This window comes from Girardinichthys multiradiatus, chromosome X (assembly GCF_021462225.1).
Source record: "Girardinichthys multiradiatus isolate DD_20200921_A chromosome X, DD_fGirMul_XY1, whole genome shotgun sequence".
Taxonomy (NCBI): Eukaryota; Metazoa; Chordata; class Actinopteri; order Cyprinodontiformes; family Goodeidae; genus Girardinichthys; species Girardinichthys multiradiatus.
The window spans coordinates 10583550-10609205 of record NC_061817.1 but is presented as its reverse complement, the minus strand read 5'-3'; the positions used below and the strand labels follow the sequence as shown (position 1 = coordinate 10609205).

At 40.2% G+C, this 25656-nt stretch overlaps 1 protein-coding gene and 1 long non-coding RNA gene across 3 annotated transcripts; both read right to left on the bottom strand.

Moving 5' to 3' along the window:
* Positions 1 to 2071: 2071 nt before the first annotated feature.
* On the bottom strand, positions 2072 to 16422 carry LOC124862615 (UV excision repair protein RAD23 homolog A-like). Of its 2 annotated transcripts, XM_047356631.1 has the most exons (10): positions 16157 to 16422; positions 15403 to 15524; positions 14391 to 14552; positions 13501 to 13709; positions 11302 to 11345; positions 9641 to 9768; positions 9217 to 9304; positions 5506 to 5636; positions 5090 to 5251; positions 2072 to 4980 (listed from the first exon to the last, which is right to left on the bottom strand). In XM_047356631.1, the coding sequence occupies exons 3-10, from the start codon at positions 14400 to 14402 to the stop codon at positions 4867 to 4869; spliced, it is 888 nt and encodes a 295-aa protein (XP_047212587.1). In that variant the 5' UTR covers positions 14403 to 14552; positions 15403 to 15524; positions 16157 to 16422; the 3' UTR covers positions 2072 to 4866. The 2 variants fall into 2 exon arrangements, with proteins under 2 accessions (XP_047212587.1, XP_047212586.1); XM_047356630.1 differs by lacking the exon at positions 15403 to 15524.
* A 4024-nt stretch (positions 16423 to 20446) lies between these two features.
* On the bottom strand, positions 20447 to 25303 carry LOC124863603. Its single transcript, XR_007037166.1, has 4 exons — positions 25137 to 25303; positions 24372 to 24510; positions 23901 to 23993; positions 20447 to 21320 (listed from the first exon to the last, which is right to left on the bottom strand). It is a non-coding gene; the product is annotated as an uncharacterized LOC124863603 (long non-coding RNA).
* Between the last annotated feature and the right edge of the window lie 353 nt (positions 25304 to 25656).

The following is a 25656-nucleotide window of genomic DNA, read 5'->3' as shown; positions in this document are numbered from 1 at the left end:
ATTATTCAAAACAAGAGCCAGATCTTCCCACTAGAGGTCTAGAGAGCTTTGATTCAATTCAAAGTGAAACTTATTAATCACTTTATTACACACAGTGAGGTATTTCAAGAATTTATTTTCTGTTAATTTGGGTAAATATGGTTTACAGATAATGAAATTCAGTTTACATTATTATATATGACAATTTATTTTAAATTTTGATCTGTTATGGCCTACACAATTATGAGGAAGACTGCTGATTGGACAGTTCTGCAGCAGACACTTATTGGTACACTCTACAAGAAGGGCAAGTCACAAAAGCTCTTTGCAAAAGAAGCTGGCTCTTAATAGAGTGCTGTATGGAAGCATATTAATGGAAGGTTAAAACTGTGGTAGAAAAAAGTTCACAGGCAGCTAGATAACCACAGCCTTGAGAGGATTATGAAGCAAGGCCCATTAAAGAGTAAGGGGGGGGGGATTCACAAGGTGTGGACAACAGCTGGAGCAGGCGCTTCAAGACTAACCACACAGATTAATCCAGGACATGGTGGGATTAAGGCGCCTTGCTCCCAACTCTATATGCTTTGTGACAGGGCAGATGCTGCGAGGGGTTGAAGTCAGCCTGCTCCGTACACCTCTGACTCACCAACCCAGGCAGTCACACCCCTGCGTAGGGTTCGTGACAACCCATACTATGACCACGTGGTGAAGTATGGGTTATGCAACCATCCAGCTGCAGGATTTAAAACAAAACTCAGAAATCATTACCAACAAGAATATACGCAGTGTCGATGTCTTCCCGCACCTCCAGCTTTATTTTGAAAACTCCCAGCAGTGTGAGAGATCACCATCTTCATATGTGATTTATAAAATAGCCAGAGGGAGTCCAGAAGCAGGTCGCCTTCACGCGTTTATGACAACGATTTTTTGTGAAACAGGCAAATTTCAGAAGTGGTTTACCTGGGCCAAAGAAAATGACTGGATTGTTGCTCAGTGCTCCAATGTCCTGTTTTCAGTTCAAAGTATATTTGCATTTCCTTTGTTAATCAGTTAGAGACTCAGAATCCAAGCTGGTTTCGGTCCAAACTGAAGCTTTTCCAGTCAGTGATGATTTGTGGAACATTAAAATTTGCAGCTGTTGGTCCACTTAATTTTATCAAGTCAGAGCTGTCCTCTTCAATGAAACTTTAGAGTGAGCTCCCAGTTGAATCGTTGACAGCCCTCTCCAGGGAAGGTTCAGCAATGCTGCATGCATTGCCGAGTTGTGGATAATGGCTCTAACTTTGGTTTGTTGACCTTCCAAAAACTTAGGAATGCCTTTGGAACCCTTTCTAGACCGATTAATGTCAATGATTTTTATTTTTTTTTTGTAGATGTGTTGCTTTTTGAGTTCTTTCAGCCTCTGGTAAGGTTGATTTTAATTATATCTTCAGGTCAGGTAATATGATCTGGGTTTGGCTTTGTATTTACTCGTTATCTTTATTTCATTACTAAAATTAGTTTAATGATCAAAAAACCAAAAATAGAAGACTGTAAAGGGGGCATATACTTTTTCAAAGCACTGTACCTGATTACATGGCCATCATATCACTCTGCAAACTGGCCCGACCTAAACCCTGTGGAGAATCTATGCGCTACTGTCCAGATGGAAAGGGGAGACACCAAATCCATCAATGCAGAAGAGCTGAAAGCTTCTATTAGGGCCACCTGGGCTTCCTGTACACCTTAGCAGAACCACAGGTTAATCACCTCCATGCCAGGCCGCACTGATGCATTAACCAATAAAAAGGAGCCCTGTACACACTGTATGGTACATACTTTACAGAAGGCCCATACTCCTGTAATAACATTTTTATTGGCTTTATTATAAATTCTAATTCTCAAAGTAACTGAGTTCTTGGGTTTTTAATAACTGTAAGACAATCACCAAAATGAACACAAATTGAAATATTTCACCGTGGGATGAATGTAGAGTTCCACTTTCAGAACTGAAGTACTGAGAAAAACGAACTTCGATGACATTCTAACTTGTTGAGATGACCTGTATATTAAGAGTGAGGCGGGTACGACAATGATGTGAAGGCACACAGAGTCAGGGAGCTGAAAGACTGCTGATATTTAATGTAGCACAGCATAGTCTAAGATCATGTTGATGCTGTAGGACAACAATCAGTAAAGACTGCCTTCACACACACACACACACACACCCACAGAGAGAAAATCCACTTGTGTTACCTTAAACAGTTAGCATCTATTCATGAACCCAATAAAACTAAAAAACAGTTGCCTCACAGGTAACCCAGGGCCTCATCCTTCATGCTTAGAAATCTTCAATAAGAAGTTTATGTTAGCTTGAATATTTCAGGTTTTGAAAATGAAAAGGCATTTGTCCAGACTCACTGACCGACCGCTAGGTCAGGACCAGATTGTGACTTCAAAGTGGAAATCCCATAACTAGGCTAGTTTTCAGAAATGAAGGTCTGCATTTCTCACAGACACAATAAAGACCTTAACATTTAATGGAAAAATCGGGTCCAGGTCATCTTGTAGTTATCTAAACCTTCATTCAACAAACGCTGGAGGATAACTAACTCGTGTACACAAAATTAAATGAGATCTTCACAGGGTTAGCTTTGTGTCCAGTTGGAGCTAAAGCTATGTTGCTGCATTTATCCCAGATCAAGGTCACAGTTCCAGTCTTATTAATGGACTGGGTCAAACATTAAACCACTGCATTTAAACAGTAGTGATGAAACAGCCAATCAGATCCCACCGGGAAGTTAGTCCTAAACCTTGAATTGTCAGAGTCTACATACTGAAGGAAGGTTAAGTTTAGAACAGGACCATCTTACATTGATTAGCGCTGAGATCGTTTAATTAGTCTGATCGATCAACTCATTTTTAAGAGTTTTCCCCCAGATCATCATGATAATCACCATAAAGCAGCTGCCAACTGAAGACTGTCCTGTAAACAATCTAATCAAACTGTGCATAAAAAGCATTATGAGCCACAAGACTTAACCTTTCTTATGTGGACTATACAGTTCATAATTTAGATGTATACAGAAATGTGTGCAGAATGGGCATGGGCCAGTTAACAGAATCAAGGATGGCTGCTTGAGAAGATGATGGCATGGAATCATAAACGGTGCCACCCATCCCTCTTGTTAAGGCAACGCTATTTTATAACTACAGTTGCAGACTAAGATCAGCTGATTTCAGGCTGGCTAGCCCCTGAGATAGCCTGGCTAACTGCCCAGCTACTATGGGCACGTTTGTTATTAAATGAAATAAATTGGGCTGAGATCATGGTTTTTCCTTGATCAGCAGGTTGAACGCTGTATAATTTCATCACAACAAAGATCTCCAATATCAAGTCCTTTAGGTAAAGGTCAGATAAACGGAGGCATAAATACGGGTAGTCTTGCAGTTCCTTAACTGCTGGATTCAAAACCTCCATCCTATCAAACAGCCTGGAGCCCATTGCTTTCTGTTATATGTGTGCTATACTTAAGAGAAATAAGAAAATCGGCATTTCAGACCTTAAATAGGCCAGGAAAGGCCTGAGTGGAACATCTCTAACAGATCCCAAACATATTAAACAGTAAGATTTACCAAGCTTTTAATCTTTATTTTTATGTATTAAAATCAAACTAAAAAGTTCACAGTAACATTTTATCTGTAATAAACTACATGTTTTATTCTTCTCAGCCACATCAAAAATGTGTTTTTTTGCATCTATTTTTATTTTAAGAATTAGGTCATATTTTGTTTTCAGGTTTTTTTTTTTATAACGGTGTCGATCATGATGATCGCCAACGTTATACCCGGAGAATCTGATACCGACCCATGCCCAGTTGAGACACACTGAATGGTTTTGTTTACAGGGAATTTCTGATGAAATATTCTGAGGTGAAAGTTGGATGGCTGCCTTCATGAACATCCGCTCAGAGTTAAACCATAGCCGTCGTAGATAAGTAGAACAGGAACTCCTGTAATCAGTATTTAATATGTAGTGTCATTGGGAACCACATGTGATGAACAAAAACAATAGCTTTATGTTTGATTGAGAGGCGGGCGCAGCTTGTGTGGACTCTTTTGCAACCAGCTCAGATGATTGGAGCAGAACGTTGAGCTGATTATTAAGATCCTATTCTGGACGTTTGGTTTCTATTTTGACTTAAAGACCCCGAGGACATCATGTCAGAGACAGGAAAAAATAAAAAAGGCTGCAGCACAGTCCAGTCCATCACTTCTAATTTCATTCATGGACATATGCACATGAGGCTTACAGAGGTACACGCAAAGCAGTTTACACACGCTGATGATGTTGTCGCAGTGCAGTGAGGGGAACGTGCTTCCATATGGCCGCGCTACAGCATTAACAAACTTAGAGAATGCGAGATCGATTGATTACTTTTTTTTTTTTTTCAGCCTAAGTGAATCGCATCCATCTTGCACAGGCATACACAGACACGTACTCTCACACACGCAGACACGAGCACGCACACCCGTCCCCCCCACCTCTCTCTCTCTCTCTCTCCCCTCCCTAATGTTCACAAAGCGCATCTAAAATCAAATTATAGATCTCCCCTAAACTCACCCCACTTATTCCATTGGAATTCACGTGGATTTCATTATTTGTCCACACTTCCTTCATCCCCCACCCCCCCCAACTCCCATAATCTGACCTTCCTGCACACAACCTTTCACTCCATCCCAATGCAACCCCACGTACTCCCCCGCCCCTAGCCTCCCCACCCTGCCCCTGTCTGCTTGAGCTGAGGTTGTACAGTAAAATTCGGGGGTGCAGTCTTTATGTTGAGCTGAGGAAGGGGGAGCGGTGGGATGGGTGGGGCAAGGGGGTGGGCAGTGCTCTGCTCCCGTTCAGTCGTCTTCCAGTCCCTGGTTGAGAAGAAAGTTGGCTGCCAGATTCTCATTCTTCTCGCAGGCGAAGTAGGCCTGGATCACCAGGGCCTCAGGGAAGCCCAACGCTTTTAACTGCTCGGGTGGAGCAGCGCACAGAAACACAAAGGAGATGGAAAAGATGTCATTAAAAACAGCAAGCGGAAATCCAATCCGTGATCCAGTGTTTTTACTGCAAGCTCACCCGTTCTATGGCTTCCTTCTCTTGTGGTGTAACCTGGATATAGTTGACAGGTGCTCCCTCCTCACCTGCCGCCCCCATCTCCCCAACCTCTGGGGGGTCTCCCCCTTCTCCCACTGGCTCATTCAACATCTGGATGAACAGCTCCTGATGTTGGCTGATTTGCTGGAAACACAACAGGAAGAGGGAATTATTCATCATTTAATTTGGATGCTTGCACTATCTTCCAACCACTTCATTGGATTTTATGTGACAGACCTACAAGAACTATAAAGTGGGCGGGAAATGCTTTTGACAATCATTGATTAATGGAAATAACATTTCAATAAAACACTCTGAGGTCTAAAGGTCGTAAGCTCAAGGGGTATGAATACTTTTAGAAAGCACTTTAAAACCCTAAAACTCTAGATTAGAGTTACCTGTAAAAGTTGGGGATTCTCCCGACCTAGTTGCTGGAGCAGGGCTGGGAGCAGAGCAGGGTTCTGCTGGATCGCCTGTCTCATGTGCAGGAACTGGGGCTGGGTTCTCAGGAATGCAAGGGGGTTCTCTCCTGGTGGGCCACAAAACAAAGAAATAAAAACTGCTTTAAAGTCAACTAAAGCAATTTTTGTAAAACCTGTCAAATGCGCACCATTGCATCGACTGAAAACGTAAACACAGGAGTGCAGCTGGTTAACAAAAACCAATCACACCCAGGGTAGTGGTGATGTGTATGTGTGTGTATGGTGGAATGTAACCACATATGACTTGTTAACTGGTGTTTAGGTGACTAAGTATCAGATGTCCAAGTGTGAGTAAATGCAGCACGGAATGATCTGCATGCTGCGTCACCTACCCCCCTCCCTTGTTTGTGTGAATGGGGCGCATCAAACGTGTGCAGCACCGTGTTTCATCCTGCTATAGGAATAAACAGCACTGGATAACAAGCATAAGCAGACTGGAACAGCGTTTTTAAGCGGAAACTTTAAAAAGGTGATTACTACTACACTAACGCAAGAAAATACCTGTGGTGACATCAGACGTCCCAATGAGGTGAGGGAACAAACGGCTGAACATGTGATTACAACCTGTCAGTGTTGCCATGCCAACAAGCTTTCTAATCAAGGCTGACCAGTAGAGATGGGCGAAGGAATAAAACTAAATTAAAAGATCCTGAAATATTACGTATTCTTTCTTTAATTTGAAGGTGAAAATAAAATCGGAATCAAGTGTTGTCAGGTAGGGGAGAGCAGAGCAGCAGCATCGCTGTTCTGAGGTATGGGTGAGAATGTAACATGTTTAGATATAGATTTACATGGCAGGAACCCTCTTCTGTAACATGTAGAAACACTGGACTGTTTCCCTAACAACTGCAGTATTTACAACAGTATGATTCCTGAAGCTGCTGGCGTAGACACAGACATGCAACTGCTTCCAGATCAGTATGGTTAGATAAACCACAGCATGGAGGTACGACACTGAGTCAGAGCAGAAACTGCTGCACTTCATCGTGACACAAATCATGTGTCTATTAATTCAGTTATGAATTTCCTTTTGTGTAAACTATAGCTATTTGACAAAAAATGACAAGAAGTCATGATTAATTAGGTACCAAGCCTCTACTTCATTTCATTTTGTGTCCCATCACTAGTTTTAAATCCAGTTCAAATGGAGTCCCAGCCGGGGGTCTTTCTGCATGGAGTTTGCATGTTCTCCCCGTGCATGTATGGGTTTTCTCCAGGTTCTCAAGCTTCCTCCCACAGTCCAAAAACATGACTGTTAGGTTCACAGGTCTCTCTAAATTACTCTTAGGTATAAGTGTGTGCTTGCATAGTTGCCCAGTGATGGACTGGCAACCTGTCCAGTGGGTGCCCCAACTCTCACCCTATAACCACTGGAGACAGGCACCAGCCCCCTGCATAGACAACGGATGGATGCTTGGCTGAGGGACGTTCCGATTATTGCCCTGTCCCAATACCCGCACTTCCACCCTTGTGTCCCTGAATTGCGCGTTCCCGTTGATGGGTTCGAGTGCGTATTGTGTCCCAATTCTCCAGAGTCGTCCTTAGCCCCGCCCCATTTGTGCCCCACATCCGCCCTTCGGCAAAGCCCGCATCTAAGCCGACTTCGCCGAAGTATATTACCCACAATTCACTGCTGCAGATGACGTTCTGAGCAAAAACCAATCACAACCATCAACGTAACCAGCCATCAAATCAGAATAATAAGAACTGCATAAACGTTAGACAGCAAGCCGACAAATACTAGTTTTCCAGGCTCAACATTGTAAGATACCACTGGGTTCAGAGTGAGTCTGGGCAGTCAGTACCCCATAAAACTAAAGTTACCTTTCAAACAAACACTGGCGCAGCGAGAGTCTGGTGTATAAGCCTCCTTCGCTTCCTGCACTTTCTCCTCAAAACAATTGCTTGTTGCAGTTTTAAATAGTTGTTTTAGCAGCAAGACTGTGAAAACAGCGCTGGTTCTCGCCCTTTTTGATGTTGCAGGTACGGTGCAGAGGTGCAAGTCGATGACGTAACCCCTACTGTTCCAATTCTCCAATTTTGCACGCTTGTAACCTGCGCACTTCAACCCTTACATGCACTTGTACAAAGTAAACACTTCATAGAGGGGCGTAGGGTGTAGTGTGGGAATTGGGACAGGACCTATGTCTTTCATTTTACCTCAAAAGTTGAAGTTTCCTTCTTTAATGATGGAAAAACCGAAAGTTTCCTTGAAGTTATAATTCAAGTTGGAAAAGTCAGAGGTGTATAAGGAACCAGGACCTGAAAATCCAATATGACTGCATTTTATCTAAAACCTGGGAAGAGCGCCAAGAAAAAAAAAAGAAAAAATTACACTTTAAACTATTTGCATCCCATTAAATCTTCCAAACAAACACACCCCCACACTCACGTCTTCTAAAGTTCCCAAAAATCCCACAATTCCTTGTATTGTACCATTACTTTAAGATGTTTCTGATGAATCAGTGATCAATGTGCTTAGCTGATCAACTCAACCATCTCTTATTGACCCACTGAAGAAACACACAACATCTTGATCATTTCCCAGCAGGGTTTCTTGAAACCCAAAGTTTTCATCCGCCGTATTATGCACACACACAAGCATGCGATGACTGTGACGTCATCCAGCATTTAAAGCAAGCTGAGAGGTCTTAGGGATTTTCTGGAAAACTGTCAACTTCTCACAAAAGAAGGTTTTATTAACAAATCTGCAGATGTTTCTAAGCAGAGAAGAGCTGACTAAGGGTGTTTTCACACAATTGTTTAGTCCATTTAAAACAAAGCGGGTCGTTCCCCCCATTTGTGTGGTTCTTTTTTACGTAGATCTGAACAGGTGGTCTCGGTACGCTTCCAAGCGAATTAGAGAGCAGATTATTTGTGGAGTGAACATGATCTGACCCCGATCCGAGACAGGTACCAGGTAAATGCGGCAACCTTGAGCCAGGTCTGCGTTGCATTGTGGGATGCAGAAGAGTAAAGAAGCTAATAAACTTCTCCCAAGAGTATAAAGCCCTTTGCAATTTTCAAGAAATCTCAAAATCCTTCTGTAAACTTGATGGATAATTTTCCCTGACAGTGCTGAGAAACAAACTGATGATATGATTAAATTCTGTTTTCTTTCTGCTAGCTCAGAACACAGCATCTGCTTCCTGTATTTACATTTGGTTCTCCTCCACTGGTCTCATCAGACCAATAAACAGACCCAATGTTTTCATGTGGTTCGTAGAGACAGGGTTTGGTTCGGTCCGAGTTTCTCTGTGTTAAAAGTACCACATACAAAAGTTTCAAGTTAACAAACTCATCAGCTGATTCGAACTAAAGTAAAAGAACTAGAGGTGTGAAAACACCCTAAGGACACAAAGGTGGACATCAGCTCCTCAGACTAGTGGACCAACCACAAATGTTGAGCACTGTCAGTACAGGCCTAAAGGTTCTGGTGTCTTCCTATTAGGTCTGTGCTTTAATTTTCTGCAAAATTGTAGGATTTCAACACTGATAATATGATTCAAATTCTTTTGAAATAGCTTTTTTTTTATTCTAAGACCCATCTGAAATACAACCATGTAGTCAAACTAGCAGAAAAGTGTTTAATTTCCCAGTGAGGAGACAAACAAAGCTGTATCCTACCTTCTGCTAGAGATGGAGATTCTGTGGGGCCAGATGTGGGAGCCTGGGCCGGTGGATTACTCTCCTGAACTGGGCTGCTGGGGATACCCTGGTAATGGAACAATGCATTCAATCACACACATGGCTACACACTTCTTGTATATTGGTTACAAACACTGGAAGACCAACATGTTACCGTTGAGAGAATATATTTTAAAAGTTAAATTAAAAAAACTGTTGGATTTCTGCGAATTTTAGAAGGCTTTATGTTGTTCCACAGTCCAAGTCTCCTAATCCAAAACAGAGACAAAAACAAGAGCCCAGCTGGATCAGTTCTGGCCTTTGAACTACTTGCAAGGTCAGAAAAGCTTCCACATTCAAAACAATCGGGAGTTTTTCCTAAGAAGGTACGAGTAGTTCAGTGTGTAGTGTGTGTGTGACGTACAGTAAGGAGGTACTCCACAGCTCTGTGAGGGTTGTTAAAACTGGCCCGTAGTGCAGCTACAACCCGCTCCCTTTCATAGCCCATAGACATGATCTCCGTCAGCATGGCCTCATACTCGGCTCCAGTCACTGTAAACACAGGGCCAGATGGACAGAGCTGCACTGTTATATTATTATCTGAAATATAACAAATGAACTGTTGAATACAATGCCTTACACACATATTCATTCTTGGGAACTTTGTTTTCTTTACATACCACAGTTCCACCACACACTTTAAAGTATTTATTGGAGTTTTCTTTGATGGAACAACACAAACTGTTTTAAATTTGTGATTTCATCACATTCTATATACAAATTGGATCTATTTGTCTTGTGTTACCTTTGGATACTTTTTTTGTGAAATGGGGATATATAAACCACCAGAACTTGAAAGTTGAAGGAATCACCATTCTCATTATGAAACATGGTGGTGGCAGCATCATGCTGGGGAGTTGAATGGAGCTAAATAAAGGGTGATCCTCGAAGAAAACCTGTTAGATGCTGCAAAAGACTCCAGACTTTCTTCATGTGATTCTTATTCATGTGTAGGAATGGCCTAGTCAAAGTTCAAGCCTAGGTCCAATTGAGCATTTGTGGCAAGACTTAAAAACATTTCAGTCACTAGGTGTGAAAAGCTGGTAGAGAAACATCCCACAAGACTTCCTGCTATAAACCATGTTTTCTTTTCCTTCCACTTCGCAACTAGACTACCGAGTTGGTCTTTCACATGTAGTTCCAATTAAAAACACATGACTAAATAAATACTTTAGCAAGGTACCGTACAGCTGTCTCAAGGATAACGTTCATAAGAACTGGAAACTCTGGTGACAGATTTGACTTCATTCGAAGTCAGCAAAAAACTACCAATGTTTAACAATGGCATAACCATGCGAAGCTGAATGCTGAACAGGGGAAACATATTTGATGTTTTATAAGTTCAACAAACAGAAGGCCTGTTACTGACTGCATTGGTTACCAGACAGGTAGAAGAAAAGGAGTTTCAGCAAAGCCAGATGTTTTACTGCAGACATCCAGGCACTTTTCAGGGATGCCATTTGCTTCCAGACCGCCGTGCAGTATATGAAAGCAGCAATAGGTTAGATGTCAATCAAAAGCTACAAATGCTGTGTTAGGAAGGTTGTTCACAGCAAAGATGCTTTAGGAACAACTGTTAGTCTGAAGCTAAGTTTATCATTGCTTTAAATAGACCATTATACACAGAAATGTTCAATGTAGATAAGAATTGTGCGTGTCTTAGGGTTTTTATCAGTAGATCTCTGAGGATGCAGATTCTAAAAGTGACAAATTCAATTGAAGTCATACGGACAGTCTTCCCTAACAGCAGTGTGACAGATTTTACTAGCTGAGTGCATACTATCAGAGGATGAAATGGGAATCCCCCTCATCACTCTCAGACGCCACAACGAGGAAGGGCTCGCTTTGTCAGCCTCTAAACATAGAAGTGGTATGCAGCACGCCGCAGCTTGTAAAGTCCCCGACTGACAGCAGAAACAGCTGCTGGCTAACAATGTAAAAAGAAAATGTACCACTGTGACAATACCTTCAATAAGAAGGTCTGAAAAGTGCTAAAACTAGAGAAGAAACCAGTAAACTACCTACCGAGCGTTGAGGAGGCATCCAGGCCTTGGCTCCCACCACTGGAGCTACAAAACATGAAGGTGAAACAACATTACATCGCAGGACTGATTTTAAAGGTGAAGCTGTTGAGTTTGGAGGCAGCAGACAATATCAACTCAGATATGACCAAATCAAATGATAACCTACAGGTTAACAAAATAACCTAAATATTCCTGTTTGGACTGAATTCTTGTACTGCTACTCACAGAACACAATGAGATGAATGAGCACAGACACGGGGTGGTTACCAGGATGAAAGTGCGGCAATAACAGTTAAACAACACGGCCCTTCCTATTGCTGCACACTGCAGGTCAGTTGACTGCCTTGCTTACAGGACAAATCGTGCTTTTGTAAATATTTCACCTACTTTTTGGTTGGGAAAACCTTGGAATGACTATCTTCTCATCATGTATGTGTAGCAGTTAGATTATAGTCCACATACTATTTCAAATGTTTTGTGTAAATGCTATGAAACCGTGGCATCTAAAAAACAAAGACTTAAACTTATTTAATACTTACTCTAAGCTTTAACACTCAAATACATATATTTAGTGATTCTAAATATTGTTTACCAGTTAAATGAACCCCAATAAATCAGAGGTCAATAGAAAAGAACATGGAATATTTTTGGCGAACGATAGCAGCCTGTTTTACTTTCAGCTTTATATGAATAAAGAAATATGTTCTGGAGTTTTGCTAACTCCAGAACATATTTAGATCATAACTGTAGAACACCAGAATGAGATGGCAGGCTATTTTTAGACCAGCAGGAAAGTAACACGTTAAACACAAACTTCCAGATGTCTTTGGGAAGATCAGAGAAGATCGAGACGGCGTTCAAAACACTCACTACTGTCTCACTCTTGATTTCAAACCAAAATAGCAAAGTCACAATCCAGGAACAGGATCTGGCTTCACTTCCAATTCCAGTTGTTGGACCTAAGTGACTGAGATTTATAGAAAGCCTTTATCTGGTGTGATGAATCTGTAGCGAATAATTTCGGCTGCAGCAAAGTTTAAGGCTACAGCTTGGGATCTGCCAGTCCAACCAGAAGTTTTGAATAGGGGTCCCCAGTTAGGAGTGGGGGCCCCACCGGTATCAGCATCCTATGCTTAAAAAAACCTTTTGATTAGATCCCAGACAAAGTGACATGAGTTTTCTATGGCTTGTTCAGCGATATCGTAACAAAGTCACCACTTCTGCACTTGCTATTGTGCACCGCCCGTCAGCTGGCTGAAAGAACCCTTACACAGTTTTCCCTTGCTTACAATGAAGATAAATTCAGCTGTCTGTTAACAAAAAAACTAGGGACAGGTGTGGCATGGAAACCAAAGAGCCACCCAGGACTCTTCTTAAAGCAATGCTGCTTTAAAACTGCTCCTGGCCAGCTATGAGAAGCACGTCTGTAGAGCAGCTGACTGCAGGCTGGCTAACCGAGCAGATACCCAGCTCATGTCAGCTTGTTAGACTTGTGTTACTCTATACAGAGCAGAACAGCAGACAAACTGAGAATATTCTGTGCAATAAGTACTTGTACAACAGCCTACTAAACATGTTATAGTTGAAATAATTTGAACTGCAATGGTGTCCGTGTAAAAACCAAGAAATAGTGGTATTTTTAAAGAGCAGTCTAAGTATTTCAACAGATTTTACAAAGCTTAGACAAAACTACAGACTAAACCAGGGTCAAGAAAAGACTGACCCAAGGCAGTTTGCATTTACCAGGAGTCAACTGCTCTAAATGCTTCAAATGGCAGCAAAGCAAGGTTTAAATGAGGAAATAATGTTTACTGTAGAGCCTCGCTCACACAGATTATTTACATTCACAAAAACAAGACTGGTTCACCTCTATATAGCACAGAATAAATACAGGATTCCCTGCAACAGAAGACTTTGCTGATTTAAACCATTGGCAATGACGAGGGTCTGCTCCTGGATTTCGGACCAATTTAGCAGCTGCTTCCAAAACAAAGCTGAGCAACACAGTGAACTGAACTTCTGCAATGGACCCTTTTAAAATAATCAAACCTGATGGAACCACAATAAAGAAGAAATATTGTTGTCCGAGCTATTACATAACTGAATTAGTTCTTCTCTTAATAACAAAATTAAATGTGATATGGTTCAATTTTCTCTTACAATTGCGACCAGTCATGACAAATGCTGGAACAGGTTATACCTGGCTGGCTGTTGTGGTTCTGTGGCAGCGGTATTTGGCTCCGGTTTGGCCTCCTCTGAGGAAATGGGGACAGCTGCAGGGGCCGGGACTAAGGCCGGGGCTGGAGCAGGGTTTGTAGCTGTGGCGGGTGTTGAAGTGGAGCCAGAGTCTTGTACAGGGGGCTTGGGGGCTTCTGAGACTGGTGGTGAGGCTGGAGCTGCAGCCTTAGCCTTTTATCAATTCAAAAATAGTAAAGAAAATAAATAATGATTATTATTTAAAATGAAAACAAAAGAAAATAACATCTCAGTAGACCAATAGCAGTCTGCTCACTGGTTCCTACACTACCTTGAATCTTTGACGGTTTCTTGCCTTTAGGTTCCCCAAATCAGAGGACAGATCGCTAGTGTTGTTTTTTTTATTTTCAGAGTGGTTCACTGGTTTATAAATTTTAAATGTAAAGTTGCCTAGAGACCTAACAGTAATGAAATTGCCCAAATCAGATTTTTGCATAAGCAAACACCCAGTCGGTAAATCAAAGAAAACACAAGTGTTAAAAATCAAGGTGGGATGCAACATCACATAGATAAAAAAAAAACTACTGCATCAGACTATTGTCTAATAAGAAGGAAGAAAAAAAAGTCTGAAAAATCTAACATTCTTCCAAAAGCCAATTTCCATATTCCCATACTCATCCAGACCTGGAAAATGATTAAGGCTAATTCCATACTTTTCAAGACTGTGTAGAAACCCTGTGTTAAAACAGCTGTTCATCCCCCAGGCTTTGCAATACCACAGCACATCCAAACTGACAGCTTTTAAGTTATTATTTCAGAAAATCCATGTTCATATCTAATCATCATATGGAGCATATAATAAATGACTAGCCTCAAAGTAAAGCCTAATCTGACCTTGGACACCATCACTACAACAAAATTCTTCTCGTCGATTTTGTAGTCTTTAATGGGTGTGTCATCTTGCAAGATTTTTCCAGCATAAATCAGCTTCTGCCCAGAAACAGGGAAGTTGTCCTTTCCCCGTTCAGCCTCGATCTTCTCCTTCAAGGCCTTAACCTGATAAAGGGAGAAGAAGACATCATGTGTAGCTGTATACAGAAATTTGAAATGTTCTCCTAGCGCTTTAGTTCTGTGGTCTCTCAGACCATCTAATCTGTTTTTTCTACAGTGTCCTGTAAGTGTTTAAACCCTTTTTTGTTGTCACAGTTTGTCATGTTCAACACAGTCTTTAATGTATTTTATTGGGATTTTATGCGATAGACCAACAGAAGGTTATGCATAACTGTAGTGAAAGGAAAATGATGCATTATTTGTATTCAGCCCCTTTAATCAATACTTTCTCACTTGTAATTTAGGTCTGAACTTAGAGCCATTCTAACACAAAAAATGTGCCATCATTCTGGAAGGTGAACCTCTGCGCCATCTCAAGTCCTTTGCAGCTTCAGACAGACTGCCTTGTACTTGGGCTCCATTTATCATCCTGTGTCCTGACCCACAGCATGACCCTGTCACCACCATGTCTCACCATTGGTTGTTTAGGGCAAGGGTCTTAAACTCCAGTTCTAGAGTCCTGTACTTTCAGATGCTTCTTTGCTTCAACACACCTGAACCAAATAATTAGGTCATTCACAGGACTGTAGAACTTGACCGCATGCTGAAAAGGGAATTCAACCATTTAATTTTGCACCACGCTGGCCTGTGAGGATTTGGGTTTAGGAGGGGTCTCAAACAGAAGTGGTGTAAGGTGGGGTGCACTGTTAGTTTTCTGCCACACAATGTTTTTCATGTAGGCCAAAACATTTAATTTCAGTCTCATCTGATCTTCCCTGTGTTTTATGTGTCCCCTACATAGCTCATGACAACTTGCAAAAGTGACTTCTCATGGCTTTTGTCTTCACACCCTTACAGAAAGGTGGTCCGAGATTAATGGTCCTGTCAACAGATTCTCCAGCCTGAGCTTTGGATCTCTGCTGCTCCTCCAGATTTACCGTGGGGGTCTTCCTCATTCAAAGCAGCTCAGCTACATTTCTGAAATGATTAAGCAGTGACTGAGCTTTAATTGAATAACAGCTGAAGTTTGAGTTCCAACTCTGCATGAATATTTCCCTTCGACTCGTTAGGAATATCTGTCAGCAATACTGCAGTAAAGAAGCCTACTGCTCTTTTAACATTTAGCTCACATGATACACCCCACATAGGAGAGCATGTTAACAAACTGAGCCAGCTTCCCACTGTGCTAGCAGCACAGCTAATCGTAATTGGCAGAGTCATAAGCATTAGCATTAGCATTCACCTTGTTCGTGTTTTAAGTTTTGGGTTTTTAGGGTAATTAATTGTGTCGAGTCGTGGCATAAAAGACAAAGAACCACCTTCTACCCGAGTGACAAAGTTAGAATGTCAAATGACCAGTTTACAGTTGCGTCGGTGGGACTTTGTTGGTGGGCTGTTAAGCTAACGATAGCATTAGCCTGCTAAAGTTAGCTCGTAATACATTGGAGGTGTCGCGTTGTTTCGGAATTTTGCCAATGTGCGGTAAATACGCCCCATTTTCCCCGAAACTACAAACATCACGCAAACCTGTAGGGTTCACGCCAAAAAACTAAAACATAAGTCCTGCAGCTAGTAATGTTAGTTGCGCTAGTTAGCAAATAGCATCTCACCGTTTGTTCGGGGTCTATCTCAATCTGAATAGTCTGCTGCTGCAGTGTTTTCAGCGTGATCTGCATGGTAGCGATGGCTGACGTTCTGTCAGATTTCCTTCCAATGGAGAAATAGTTGCTCTCGCTTAGCAGTTAGTTTGTTTTTAAAGTTGGCGTTTCGGGTAAGATAAGAGCTAGCCGACAAATGTGTGTATCCATGAGCACTCAGCAAATCGCCATCTTTGGTGACAAGTTGGTGGAGCGGCGAGAGAGGCAGTGCTGGAAGCTACGAGATCTCGTGCGGAACGACGCGACTATGAAACAGGACTTTGAAGGCAACGCTTCAGTATTGGAATTACAGGTCCTTCTCAAAAAATTAGCATATTGTGATAAAGTTCATTATTTTCCATTATGTCATGATGAAAATTTAACATTCATATATTTTAGATTCATTGCACACTAACTGAAATATTTCAGGTCTTTTATTGTCTTAATACGGATGATTTTGGCATACAGCTCATGAAAACCCAAAATTCCTATCTCACAAAATTAGCATATTTCATCCGACCAATAAAAGAAAAGTGTTTTTAATACAAAAAACGTCAACCTTCAAATAATCATGTACAGTTATGCACTCAATACTTGGTCAGGAATCCTTTTGCAGAAATGACTGCTTCAATGTGGCGTGGCATGGAGGCAATCAGCCTGTGGCACTGATGAGGTCTTATGGAGGCCCAGGATGCTTCGATAGCGACCTTTAGCTCATCCAGAGTGTTGGGTCTTGAGTCTCTCAACGTTCTCTTCACAATATCCCACAGATTCTCTATGGGGTTCAGGTCAGGAGAGTTTGCAGGCCAATTGAGCACAGTGATACCATGGTCAGTAAACCATTTACCAGTGGTTTTGGCACTGTGAGCAGGTGCCAGGTCGTGATGAAAAATGAAATCTTCATCTCCATAAAGCTTTTCAGCAGATGGAAGCATGAAGTGCTCCAAAATCTCCTGATAGCTAGCTGCATTGACATTGCCCTTGATAAAACACAGTGGACCAATACCAGCAGCTGACACGGCACCCCAGACCATCACTGACTGTGGGTACTTGACACTGGACTTCTGGCATTTTGGCATTTCCTTCTCCCCAGTCTTCCTCCAGACTCTGGCACCTTGATTTCCGAATGACATGCAGAATTTGCTTTCATCCGAAAAAAGTACTTTGGACCACTGAGCAACAGTCCAGTGCTGCTTCTCTGTAACCCAGGTCTGGGGAATGCGGCACCTGTAGCCCATTTCCTGCACACGCCTGTGCACGGTGGCTCTGGATGTTTCTACTCTAGACTCAGTCCACTGCTTCCGCAGGTCCCCCAAGGTCTGGAATCGGCCCTTCTCCACAATCTTCCTCAGGGTCCGGTCACCTCTTCTCGTTGTGCAGCGTTTTCTGCCACACTTTTTCCTTCCCACAGACTTCCCACTGAGGTGCCTTGATACAGCACTCTGGGAACAGCCTATTCGTTCAGAAATTTCTTTCTGTGTCTTACCCTCTTGCTTGAGGGTGTCAATAGTGGCCTTCTGGACAGCAGTCAGGTCAGCAGTCTTACCCATGATTGGGGTTTTGAGTGATGAACCAGGCTGGGAGTTTTAAAGGCCTCAGGAATCTTTTGCAGGTGTTTAGAGTTAACTTGTTGATTCAGATGATTAGGTTCATAGCTCGTTTAGAGACCCTTTTAATGATATGCTAATTTTGTGAGATAGGAATTTTGGGTTTTCATGAGCTGTATGCCAAAATCATCCGTATTAAGACAATAAAAGACCTGAAATATTTCAGTTAGTGTGCAATGAATCTAAAATATATGAATGTTAAATTTTCATCATGACATTATGGAAAATAATGAACTTTATCACAATATGCTAATATTTTGAGAAGGACCTGTATATATGAAGTTGGAGAAGACACAACACATGCAGAACGAAATATACTGAATATATAAAACAACAGTCATTTAGTAATTAAATTTGAACAATTAAAACATGTAAACATTGGCCATCGTATGTGTCCTGTAAACACCAATCCAATACACAACACTGGATTCACAAAAATAGGGCACTATTTTAATAATTGGGTTTAGATTTCCTAAATCGAAACTGTGTTTTAGACAATATGTAATTTAAATTAAAATAATTTAGCCCTTGTTGATACAGTATGGCAGTTTCATGCCTCATCTAAGGTTGTCCCAATTCCATAGAAAAGCATCAAAACACGAGTGTTTTCAGAAATAAAATGAATAACCTAGAATAACGACGTAGAATAAACTTGCTCAACTTTGACCTCTACTAATTTTAGATTTTAAACTACCACACAGTAAAACTGTAACCTCTATATTTCCTATGGAAATTCAAATAAAAGAAATAAACCGCATTACAATCAAATCCAATTTATCATAAACAGACTAAATGTAATTTTTATCTCTACAACGCAATCTTGACATGTTACATGAAAAAGCGCCTATGTTGGGTCGAGATCTAAGTTAAGAAGAAGAATGAGAAAAAAACAAAACATGCATGTTTCTAAAGATTTATAAAAAGGAGACAGAAGGAAATGTATTAACCCTAATGATAAATGGTCTGAAATGCTAAAATCCATCTGGGCTCATTAATGAAATGAGTTCTTATTATAAAAATCTTAATTAATTGTTTCTAACCAAGTCCTTGTGACACCCTCCATAACAAAAGCAGCCATTACATTCCTACAATGGACAACAATTTTAAAGAAAAACGTGGAAAAGATTTCAGTTTGAAAGAAATGGACCACGCAGTAATTCACCAGAAAAAAGATAAATCCCCTGACCCAGATTGGACTGGCAGCAAAGTTCTCTACAACAATTGTGGCCTTAACCTTGGGATCTTCTTTTATAGTTTATCAAATACATTACACCTACAGCTAAGTCCAGAATTATTCATACCCCTGGCAGATTCGTATTTAAAATAGGTTTTGTTCAGCCTCCGAGTTTATTTTTCATATGAAATGAGACAGGCATCTCTCAAAAAGTAATGAAACCATGTTAAAGGAGTATCAGTTTCAAAAAAAATTTTGTTCTCATTTTATTTACATTTTATGAAAAACGTCATATAGAAAACTATAGACCTTTCAATAATCGGTGGAAAAACATGTAAAAATCTTTTTAATTGCTCACCACTTTTATGCATGTTTTCACTGGTATTTTTTGATGATTTATCTTTGGTAATGAACTTCAAAGTATTTGAGGTTGCAAGACCTCCTTGCCATCACCCTAATCTTTAGCTACTTTTCACAGATTATCTATTAGATTCTTGCCAGGAGTCTGACGGTGCCAATCCTAAACATTAACATTACTTCCAGCAAGAAGGAAACATGTTGGTAAGATTAGAAGATTACTGTAATCCTCTGTCTGCCAGGAGTATTAATAATACTTGGTTAACTGTAACTATGTACTATTAATTGTTATGAAGCAAGACGTTATTCCAGTTCACCAGACAAAACCACATACAGTTTTAGCTATTAACCACCCAATAATACTCCTCAACAAATTCCTAACATAGAGATATACAAACAGATTAAAACAAGGACCTAATGAAATTCATAGATAATCTCAGATATGATGTATGCACCAAAGGTCAAGGTTATCATTTTTGAATTATGAGATGGTTCTTCATCTTCCTGGAAAATCCTCACACTCTTAACCCGAATAAGTTGATTTTACAAGAAAATTGCGTGGAAACCCGTTGCCTTAAACCATTCTAGTTTTTACACAAAGATTAAACTAAACAGGTTTAGTTATGTTAACATCTAACTATAGTACAATGTAACAAACACATTTAGCAGTCTTTACTAAAACGGATTAGCTCAAAAAATGTCTTCCTAGTTGTATAAAATAACTATTTTAAGCTAATTTTACATAGCCAAATGAAGCAAATAACCAATATAATATTATTTAAAGCTACTTATAATATTTAGTTAATATAAGTAAAGACATTTCCTCTAATTAAATTACCCTTTTGATCGTTAATCTTCAAATTGTACAGAATGGAAAGAATTAAAGAATACATTAATGTTACAATATATTTATTTTTCACAGAACGTTTCTGCAAAAGAACATTTTAGGTGTAACTTGTAATCAGGTTTGTCACAAGTACAAAAATGGCATTGAAACAGTAGCCAAAAAAAAATAAAATAGCTTGCTATCTAAAAGGCAAGAAATATAGGCATTAAAAGTGCTTGACATCAATTCAACAATATATGTATGATTGTGAAAAACTACACATTAAAATTCGACGCAATCTTCTAAATTTTCAACTTGAAAAAGGACAAATTAACTGTGTTAAAGGGAAGATTTTGCACGTTCTATGTGAATATATAGTCTTAGTAAATGTAGTCAACAAGCAATAAATCCCTGTGCTGCTAAATTGTTTGAGAAAACTTATTTTGCAAAATATATAGTTGTGTTTCTGTTAAGGAAACATGACTACATGTTATTTCAACATACATTTCTAGATTGCCCTCTGCCACAGATGTGGATTTATGAAGGCACTACTGCACAGCCCCATGAGCAGGAAAACGTTTTGGTCAATCGACCACACAGTCGAATTTACAGCTTCAACTCAATGGACATTTACATAAAAAGTACAAAATTTTCCTTTAACTGTATTATATCAACTGAGTATTACTATGTAGTCCTGAGCATACGCCTCTACATCTGGTACTGTATACACCACAAATGGCTGCACATTCATGTCTCTCATAACATTGTAAACTTAACATTATAAACTTTCTTAAACAGTAAAAGCTGTGGCAGAACTTGCAGGTGTAACACAACACACAAGACAACATCGCTTTACATCGCGAGCTGGTTTTTCAATGTTTGTAACTTTGGTTTAATTTCACTGTGGCCCAGCTCTAGAAGTACCTGTTGGATAAACTGGAACGTGAGCTTCATAGACCTGGGGTAGTTGAGATGCATTGTGTATGAAAGTCCAAAGAGAACGCACATAGCTTTTGGCAAGACTTGAATGTTGTCCATCACCACTTCTCCTTCATTGATGATCTTCAATGAAGCTGGACTGAGATGCAGGGAGGATAATGGGACAGCACCTTCAGGTTCAACGAGGAAGATCCCAATGTCAATGTTGCGGAATGAGTCATCATCATCCGAGTCCTTTATAAAGACCACAGCAGTGATATTTCTCATTAAGTGACCATCAATAATTGAACAAAAATAATAATTACCACAATCCAATTGCAATATCTGTCATATCATCTGTTTTATCATACCATGCAGCCCTTGTTTCCTGTGTAAATTATGAATGAGTTTGAGCTCCACAAAAAAAACCACCTTTCCAGCATCATTAGCCGCTATTGGTAAGTCGAACAATACTTCAATATTTCAATTGTTTAAAACTATGCTCACAGGATTTCTTCATACATAGAAACTGTCATCAGGGTTCCCACACCTGACTGTCTAGGCCCAAATCCTGACATGAATCCAACATAGAATAAGATATAAATTAGGATTAAAGGGATAGTTTGGATTTTTTTTTTAAGTGGTGTTGTTTGAGGTGCTTACAGATGGTCAGTATGTTACCTACAGTAGATGTTGGTCAGCCTTTCCCCACTTTGAAGAAGCAGCAGGAGGATCAGTGTTGCCATGTACTTTTGTGGGCATGGTCAGCATCAATTTGCATTTTTAGAAACCTCAAAAAATCTATTTAGGTTTTTGTTGTCGCATAATTAATATTTTTTTCAGTGCTTTACATCGTTGTCCATCAGACATTTCTGACTAGAATTTTAAGTTATAGCGCCCTCTTCACAGAAACCAAATACCACAGGCAAGTTTAGTCATTTTACCTCAGAACACAAGGTTTGCTTTTCTATAATGTCCTTGAACTGTTAAGTTTGTGCTGTTTTGTGATTTCTGTGAATCTAAACCATTCAAATAACATTAATAAGCAAACAGATTGAGGCAGCAGTAGAAGAGCAGCTCCTGTGTTCAGCAAAATAAAGCGACTGATTTTGCCTTTGCAGTTTGGGTGTTTTGGCAGAAACGATATTTATATAGCTAATATAACTGAGATTTTATATAAATATATATATTGGTATGTACACTTCACTGATAGATTTTTTTAGGTGACTAAAATAATGTTGCTGCAGACACTGTCCACAGCAGCGCATCGCTTTATTTCCTACACCAGTACCATTGCTGCTTCTACAAACTGGGGATATGTCGAATGCCACTTATTGCAAGTAATACACCGACTTTGGATAAATAGCTCATATAAACAATGAATTATTGCAAAATAAATATCATTCTGCAAAAAATGAATTTAGGTACTTCAAATGATCCATGTGTATTTTCAAACATTTTCAAATTTTCAAGGCAATCATCCCCTACACCCCAAACTCACAAACCTTAAAGACTTTCAAGGAGAGAACAACGTATAAGAGTGACAAATTCAAGATTGAGCTGTCATTGTATGGAAGCAAATCGTTACCATATTTCAAATGAAAAAGCATTTTCAGAAATGCTTTTTCATTTTAAGAATGTGGCTGCATTATTTGACTCATAAATGAAATTAGTGATCAATCATCCTATTGCATTTTAATTTTCTTCTTCACGACTGCACATTTTATGCCATTATCAAAAAGAAAACAAAGCAGACATTGCTTTTTCGTTTTCATGGTCTGCCCGTAAAGTACTGCTCAGAACGCGAAAACGAAAAAGCATTCCGAGCTGCGGGCGCAGCTGAGTGACGTCAGCAGCCGCTCTTCCTCAGCTCCCTGCTGACCGAGCTACCCATCTTGTTCGGTAGGGGGCGCTGTGCACGTCTGCATTGCATTACATTGCAAACGTGCCAAGAAATTGATTGAATTGCAGCAAGGCCGAGCTCAATTTGTGGCCACCGGAAGTGATGCCAATGCTGATTATCGGCAAACGGGATGTCATTGTTGTTATAGCCTGTTACCTTTACATAATGATTTCATTATTGATTATTATTTAATAAACAGCTTTAGTCCCATAACATAAGGTGATTGTATTTACTTGACATGAAAACTAAATAGCACTATGTGTTTGTGTGACGTGTTGAAAGGATGACGAAGATTTATTGCACAAACAGCCTGTTTATTATAGAGCACGAGCAGCTATTCTGAATTGTCACTCACAGAAAATTATAAATAAATGCTTAAAAACACGCTGGATGTCCCAGGTCCTAAGGCTGCCACAAGGGTGCCACAGCCTGCCACCGGAACTGCCAATTCTGCCTGCCACTGCCACAAATTGAGTTCGGCCCTGCTGCAATTCAATCAATTTCTCGGCACGTTTGCAATGTAATGCAATGCAGACGTGCACAGCGCCCCCTACCGAACAATATGGGTAGCTCAGACAGCAGGGAGCTGAGGAAGAGCGGCTGCTGACGTCACTCTGCTGCGCCCGCCGCTCGGAATGCTTTTTTGTTTTCGAATTCTGGGCAGTACTTTGCGGGCAGACCACGAAAACGAAAAAGCAATGTCCGCTTTGTTTTCTTTTTGATTATGGCATAAAATGTGCAGTCGTGAAGAAGAAAATGCAAATGCAAATAGGATGATTGATTACTAATTTTATTTATGGGTCAAATAATGCAGCCACATTCTTAAAATGAAAAAGCATTTCTGAAAATGCTTTTTCATTTGAAATATGGTAACGATTTGCTTCCATATCATTGTTCCTTTAGGTAGTCTTATAGAGAGTAAAAATACTCACAGAGCCTTGTTTGTAGATGTCTGAGGGGTTGTCTCCAAGGATAAGAGGAAGCACTCTGAGAACTAGTGTCCCAATAGCAGTTGGCTCTGCAGTCTTCTTGGACAGTAAAATGACAGACAAGTGAGCAACCAAACACAGTTGATTGCATTACACAATTAGAGGTTCCTACACATTTTTAAGCATCATAACCAAAGACCTTTGAATGCACATTCCCTAACATTTAAGAACACATGCATTATGGTTAAATAACCAACTGTTGCAACATTGAGAAGAGCTAGCAGGCTTTACTAAAGGTCTCCAACCGCTTTACTGGAGTGCAAAAGCTCACAGGCTTGTTTTTCCCATCCTTAAATTCCAAAATCTTTCAAACATTTGAAGAATCTATGGGAAGCATGAAAATGAATACAGCTGCACTTAAATAGCATGTCATTACACGAGCTATTAAAAGCCATAATGCATAACAGGACCAACCTTGGTCTGTTAGCCAAAAGCTGTGTCAGCTTTTGGCCAACATTCCCTCTCTTATAAGACGAGGACTGTGGCGATCGATGCTCTCATAGATTTCCTGCTTGAGGTTCTTGCCAACAATCCTGTTGAACTTCATGTATACCTGCAAAGTACAGAGTACGCTTCAATATTACATCTCAACAGCTAATAATAACCAAAACTGGAAGTGCCATTGTGAGGCCAGCAATAAAAATTGCACAGGTGCAGTCAGGGGCATGGTTTAATCAATTTAAATCTGGGGTAATTTAGATTTTTCAAGTCAAACTTCTTTGACAAAAGCAGTTATTTTACCTCGCACAACACAGGAGTTGCTTGTCTACTGCCTTGATTTTTTTTTGTGATATTGTGTGACCTCTGTGAATCCAATTGGACACTTTAAACACTGAAATTCCATGTTATACATTATTATTAGTTATACATTATTAATAGCTTTGCTACTCAATTCTGAATTGTCAATTCCATGATTCTAAAGTCTGTTACTTCTATGGATATTTGTTGGGAAGTAACTTTTTAAGAAGCAGGATAGTGTACAGTGAGCAGGGCATTATTGAAAAGTCCTGCAAAGGGTTAATTTCACAATAATGACCAACTCACTTTGCAATATCCCTTGCCTAACAGACAGAGACAGTTGTGGGCAGCAACTCCCATGTCCTGCAAGGTAAAATGACTGTTTTTGCAGACAGTCTGGTTGGGTAAAAACGTAACCCCTTTTCTCTGATATAAACTCACAGTATTTGCACTTCCAATGCATCCTCACACGGACCTGTAAAAACAAAAAATAAGAAAATCATTATGTCAGAGATAAAAAAAATATGGTATTTTGAAATATTGTCTGCCTCTGCAATTTCTGGCTTCACAGTTGCATCTCCACTCTAGTCTGTTGTCCAGGTGAACACCGAGGTATTTATACTCCTCCACCACCTCCACTTCTTCTCCCATGATAGAAATAGTTTTTGACTTATTCCTGTTTCTCTTAAAATCTACAATCATCTCCTTTGTTTTAGTCACGTTCAAGATGAGATGATTGTTTCCACACCATGCCACAAAGCGGTCCACCACCTTCCTGTACTCAGGTTCTTGTCCATCTCTGATCCACCCCACGACTGCAGAGTCATTGGAGTATTTCTGCAGATGACAGGAGTCTGTCTTGTACTGGAAGTCTGAGGTGTACAGAGTAAAAAGGAATGGTGAGAGTACAGTCCCCTGTGTTGCTCCTGTGCTGCTGACTACCTGGTTAGACTCACAACCC